At 47.1% G+C, this 6,000-nt stretch overlaps 1 protein-coding gene across 1 annotated transcript in view; it reads right to left on the bottom strand.

Moving 5' to 3' along the window:
- The window catches only part of LOC142557437 (uncharacterized), a 6,197-nt gene extending 1,666 nt beyond the window's left edge, over positions 1–4,531 (bottom strand). Inside the window, exons 1-2 of the mRNA XM_075669285.1 lie at positions 4,429–4,531; positions 1–1,379 (exon numbers count right to left, since the gene is read on the bottom strand). The exon at positions 1–1,379 is cut by the window's left edge and continues 1,666 nt beyond it. Coding sequence (XP_075525400.1) covers positions 819–1,379 — 561 coding nt within the window. The 5' untranslated portion in view covers positions 4,429–4,531 and the 3' untranslated portion in view covers positions 1–818. The remainder of the gene's footprint in view (positions 1,380–4,428) is intronic.
- Positions 4,532–6,000: the final 1,469 nt, after the last annotated feature.

Genomic DNA, 6,000 nt, shown 5'->3' with positions numbered 1-6,000 from the left:
CAGCACGTATGCGCCCTGATGAAGATGCTGCCGAGCTGCAGCACTGACAGCGACTGCGCCAATAACAGGTGCTGCAAGGCCAACTGCGCAAGCTATTGTGCCATCAACAGGCCAAAGTGAAAGCACGCCGTGAGATGTTCAATGAAGGAGGGGGGGAGGGGGCATAATCACGTCTTGTTATATATAGTATATCTGCATAGGAAGTGGAAGATAATTATGCAAGTGGCTGCCCAGAAATAGCACAAAACAAGTGACCCTCCGCTGTAATAACGAATTGAATACGTTAGACTGCAGTGTGGTTCACTCAGCATTTCCACTTGGGACGTACAAAATACTAATAAAGCTCTTAAATCCAGAAACGTTTCGCATCTTGCGCTTCTGCCACATATTTTCGATGTTTCGCAAGGAAAGTAAACAAAGTAAGCGGGCGCTTTTGTTTTGCAGTGTGTTTTGTGTTTTCCTTGTTCACATTGGAAATAACGAACTTCTAGCGACGTACAGTTCACTGCAAACCGAAACAATAAAGCACTATGAAACAGGCAAGAGAATCGAGCTGTTCACCACGTAATAAGTTATCATTAATTGTTCTATGTTTTCTGGAAATATAAAATTGTTTCAGAGACCCAGGTAAAAAGAGACAGAACGAGTATTATGTGCCTCACCTACGACATATGGTTAAAGACGTAAAAAGTACAAATAAAAATGAATGTCCCGTAGAAGTCACATATCGAGCATACTGGCAATGCCGTTCCTCCACACATCCACGACCCCCCGACGTCGTCCTCCTCGTCGGTTAAGCCGAGAAGCCCTGGAGACGCTTAGAAAACGGTCGACATCTCATCGGTCTCGAACCTCTTGTTCACGACTCCCTCCCTCACGTCCGCGGGAGCTCCTGCCCGCTTGTCGGTCTGCGGCTGTCGGTACCGGAACTTCATCACGAGGCCCACGAAGGCGACCGCGACCAGCACGCACAGCGAGGCCAGGCCTCCGATCCACAGCCTCTCCGCCAGCGTCCTCCGCTGGGCGCTGTAGATCTCCATGAAGGCCAGGGTGGCGTTCGCCTCGGCCGTGTCCGAGCCCCTGAGCGAGACGCACATGTATACTCCGAGGTCCTCGTTCCTCGGGTCGACGACGTCGAGCACCCCGCGAGCTTCGTCGACGGCGGTTCTCCCTCCGCTGACGACGCGGCTGCCGTTCGGAAAGAACCAGACGGTCCTGGCGTAGCCCTCCACGCCGGCCCAGGCCACGTTCGGGCAGACGGCGGTCGCGTTCATGGGCGGCACCAGACGAAGCCGCCGGTACAGCTGGCAGTTCCCGTAGTCGAAGAGCGAGAGAGACAGAAGAGCGAAAAGGCTTTGCCAGGAGGCGAGCGGCTGCATCTGAAATTGAGTGCGTTTTACACGGGGTGTCTTTCTTTTTTTTTTTACCGCCAACAGAATTTTAAAGTGAAACAGCTTCAAAATCGGTCAGAGGGTGTCGCTAGCCAAGAAACAGCGTGTCATGGAAATATGTTGGACATTCAAATGCTTAATTGCCTAATTAACAGTATCTCCATCGATTAAACTTTCTGACTAATTACGATAGCGCCCCGTATTGCAATATACGGACTGACGCCACTGATTTCACAAGTCAGATCCACTTGGAACACACTTCGAAAGTAGCACCAGTTTGGAGTTGAGGGCTGTCATTGAGCTTACTTTCTTCAACAAAATGCATTTCTTTACGCATTGCAGCTCTACAATATGGCAGAAACATCAGTGCTTTTCGCTGCAAACTTTGGAATTTCATATCTCAACACTGTTGTCGTCTTCAGAATTCATTTGAAGTAAACATGACTTTCGAAGTCATCGGATACAATTCGTAAATTGCAATGTGGGAAACAAAGCAGTTAGTTTAACGTTATTTAGCGAGGCTTGGTAATTAGTCAAACATCAGTTCTCATTTAACGTGCAAACAATGTCTGCCTGTGAAAGTAACCCAGATCAAAAAGTAGAATTGCGCTGCATGTCGCGAGGATAAAAAAAGAAAATCTGGTAACAGCTAAAAGAAAAAAAGAAAAAAAAAACACCTCAACAACGAGAGCGAACGATATATTTAAACGATGGTTCGAAACCCAAACAAGAACTGGGTTAGGAGAAGGGAGAAGGGGTGAAGTGTACCTCAGTGCGGAATCTTGACATTCAAAAGGTCTCTTTGACGTCAGCATGGGTTGTCAGACCCAGTTATCGAACGATGCCGCCTTCTTAGGCCAGTACTTATAGTACGAAGGTCCTTTTTAGTCCTTCACCTTCGCTTCAAGAGGTGACCTGTCCGACTTTTCCTTCTGTAAACTCTGTCCTCCTTGGTATTTACTACAAAGTCATCTGTTTCTATCTTACAGCTGTCCTTGCAACAGGCCGCGGTACACTAACAAGGACGTTCTTACGCTAGAGCGCATACGCCATCCAATCATGATTATGGACATGTTGTTAGTGAATGTGACCGGAAAATACCAAACAAATCTTACGAATGAAACGCTTGGTGAATCCGGCCCCAGGCTATCAGATAGCCATATTCATATCCGTTAGCCTGGTCTCCCCTCTACGGTGCCCTTACTGCCTTTGCTTATAAGAGAATTTACCTCTCGTTTAGGCAAACTGCAGAGAGTTACTGAAGTTAAAATTGGTTCGATGTTTGAGCTCTGATTGTACAGTCTAGATATAGCAGAGGTAACGGAACGTCAACAAGGATTTCACATAGGTTCGATGACGTCACAGCCAACCGAACTTGTGATGTGTTGAACAGTTTCTTCCTTGCAGTAAAACGCTAGCTACAGCTTGCTTTTGTTATGAAAGCGTAGACGCTGTAAATTACTTTAATTTTGATTTACCTAATTACTCATGATCTTCACTGCTGAAACGAAACTTTTTTTTAAGCTTTGGTGCTCTGCTCTTCAATCATTCTTCAAATATGGTTAATAGCACAGAATTCTAGAACATGTGATATACAAAGAAGATATAATACACAGAAGAACACTGCACTCATAAACACAATTTTCTATCCAGTTTTGCAGTGGGCTCGCGACACTCTACCATAGTTGTTCAGTGGCTACAGCATTTAGTTTTGCCAACTTGGTCTTTAAATTTATATTCGCTCATGACATACTAACAAGACATATAACATACCACTTGTGCTATTGATTAAGTGGTCTTTCGTCTGTATTTTTTTTTTGTGTCGTTGAATCAGTCAGGCGTTCTCACTCGTATTCCCCGGCAAGTTAATATCGATAACAATCGAAGTAGGTGCGCGTTGACTGGTGCGCTGCATAAAAAAAAGAAAGAATAGTTCTTCCGGCAACGCAAAATATGCGTGGGATGTTCTGCACCTCAGCTCGAGATGTCGCCGTAATATGGTACTTGAGACTGCCAAAGGCAAACATTATAACAGAAACGTTCAGATATATTTATTACCACTCGGGATCACAAGTCCCTGTCAACACGACGTCAAAAGAGAACCGCATGCCCGGAGAGAACAGTGAACAAAAAAAAAAAAAGCAGAGCGAATGCTTGTATATGCATGAAATGCTTTGCTTAGCAGATTAAATAGAAAAACGCGGTAGCTAGAGCGAACGTTGCTTTTATTTGTTTTTACTTCGTAAAATAAAGACGAATCGGATATTTTGCAAACGGCTATTATTGCAGGCCAAGTAACGGAAACGATATAACTTGGAAGCGGATCAAGCAGTTTACGCGTTCGCTGCACATAAGTAAAAATGCTTAATACGAATACTCCATGTTTCGTGACATGATAACATGACGTGACTGAAGCAAAATATCCCCCACGGAGATTCAGTGGCTATGACGCTCTGCTGCTGAGCGCGAAGTTAGAGGTTCGAGTCCCATGGCATCAGCGGCTGCATTTCAGAGAGGGGGCGCGGACTACAAAAAAAAAAAGAAAGAAAAGAAAAGAAAACGGTCTTGTTCCGAGCCTTGGGTGCACGTCAAAAAACTACAAGTGGTCACGATTAATCCGGAGACTTCCACGTCTTTCGCAGGCCACTGGGTAGTTTCGAGACGTTAAACTCCCCAATTGAGTTTGACTTTAGTAAAGTAGCAGTCGCAATTTTCTGCACCTGCACTTCTTTAACGGCCAGCTCATTCGTGGTACACGAGTGGGTTTTTTTTTTTGCATTTCACCCACATCGGGAATGTGGCCGCCGCTGTCGGGATCGAACTCACGACCTCACGCACATCAGCTCAAGGCCATAGCCACTGAGTTACTGCTGGCGTGTCACTTCTTGAAGTTCCACAACTAATGATAAAATACAAATTGCGTTCCCTCCCCGCTAATTCTTTGAGCGTCTAAACCTTTGGATAAGACAACAGCAGCGTTGTTTTGACAAGTGAGCTCGTTATGCGCGAATAAGGAACTGACGGAACGGGAACCTACCGTGTAGCAGTTGGCGGAGCAGGACGGGAGTGCGGTGTGTCGGGCAGCTGTGACATGCGTCACCTGCGGTCCTCGCCGTACGGTATTTCGCGCGTCCGGTCACGTTTATGGGTCGGCAGATAAGAGATTGCCTTATCAGCTGCGAAGCGCGCGTTCTGGAGTGGCGTCGATTGCATATAGCGGCTGCGAGAGACGCACACCTATCAGGCTGCCCGGAACGCACTTCCACCTCGTCATATCTAGTGGAGGTTCCCACGCGCGCGCACGTAGGGCGTAATAATCGATTAGCGAAACGACGAAGCATATCGTGGGGCTCGAAAGGAGGACACCTGACAGAAGGAACAAGGAGCAGCACGACAGTTCGAGGCGGGAATGGTTGGTTGTGGTATGACACTGCCGACAGAGTACACACGACGGGACAATACATGCCGTGTGTTCCAGCTAACGGTATCCAAGCCTTTAAACAACAACAACGAAAAAGGAATACAGAAACGCGACGCAACATGCAATTGTAAGAGCTACGGTGTTCTGTCGTCACCGAACAGCGTGGCCCTTAAAATCGTATCCCGCATCGTAATTTGTAACTATCTTTTTCTTCTTTTAAGCGCTTGGCTGACGTTAGCTGGGACGCCCTCTATACTCAATCTAGACGGATGCGTCGACTACCAATTGATTCTTTATTCCGCGAACGCTGTCATCTTTCTCTTAGATATCTTACTATTCACGGTATACACTCTGGCGTACGCTCCTCGCTTTTGATATTTCTGTCCTATGGTGCACAAGAATGAAATCGGACGGTTTCGCCCGAAAGGCGATACGTCGAAAGCGATAAAGCAATATTTAGCGTAGCACTGAAGCACGCCACACGGTGTTCTAAGAACACGCGGGGGCCGCGCGTTGGCTCGACACGGCACGCGAGGAAACTGCAGCTGCGCACCATAAACAATGCCCTGGCCACTACCAGGCGTCTCACAACGCCGGCGGGATGAGGAGCACCGCCTCCGGCGATGCAAGCGTCACGCCTCAGTGACGTACGAGATGAGAGAGACGGAAAACTGCCAGTTTTTGCACAGCTCGAAGTGATATGTCCGTTCCGCTCGGAACACTATGTATGAACCAAGGTGGGGTGTGCGGAGAAAGCTGGAAGAAGCAGGAACGCTATATGTATTTACGCGCACTAGGCTTATAGTAGCAGTTGGAGGCGTCATAGAGTTCCATGCAATAATTACTAGAGGGAACTTTGGCGCTAGTGTCTACGGGAGCTGCAAGCAAGGCCGTTCAGCCAGCATGGGAATGATGGGGAAGTAAATGGATTTACCTAAACTTCGTCCTTCTGGCTTCAAACGGCCTCGTGACTTCGTAAACTCGTCATCTTCAACAAAGTACTGCGTAGTAAATAAATAAACTTTTTTTTTTAATTGGCCGATGGAAGGATTTGAAGACGGGACCTCTAGGATAGAAACCCATAGCGCCACCGAGGCATGCTTCGACAAGCGGCCGCATGAACGCCCTTGTGAATTTATCGCGGGTTAGCCTTCAGCGAGTTGAGACGCCTAGCGCGTTTCGATTTGA

This window comes from Dermacentor variabilis, chromosome 9, assembly GCF_050947875.1.
Source record: "Dermacentor variabilis isolate Ectoservices chromosome 9, ASM5094787v1, whole genome shotgun sequence".
Lineage (NCBI taxonomy): Eukaryota > Metazoa > Arthropoda > Arachnida > Ixodida > Ixodidae > Dermacentor > Dermacentor variabilis.
Note: the sequence above shows the minus strand (reverse complement) of the source record. Positions and strands in the feature narration are given on the sequence as shown.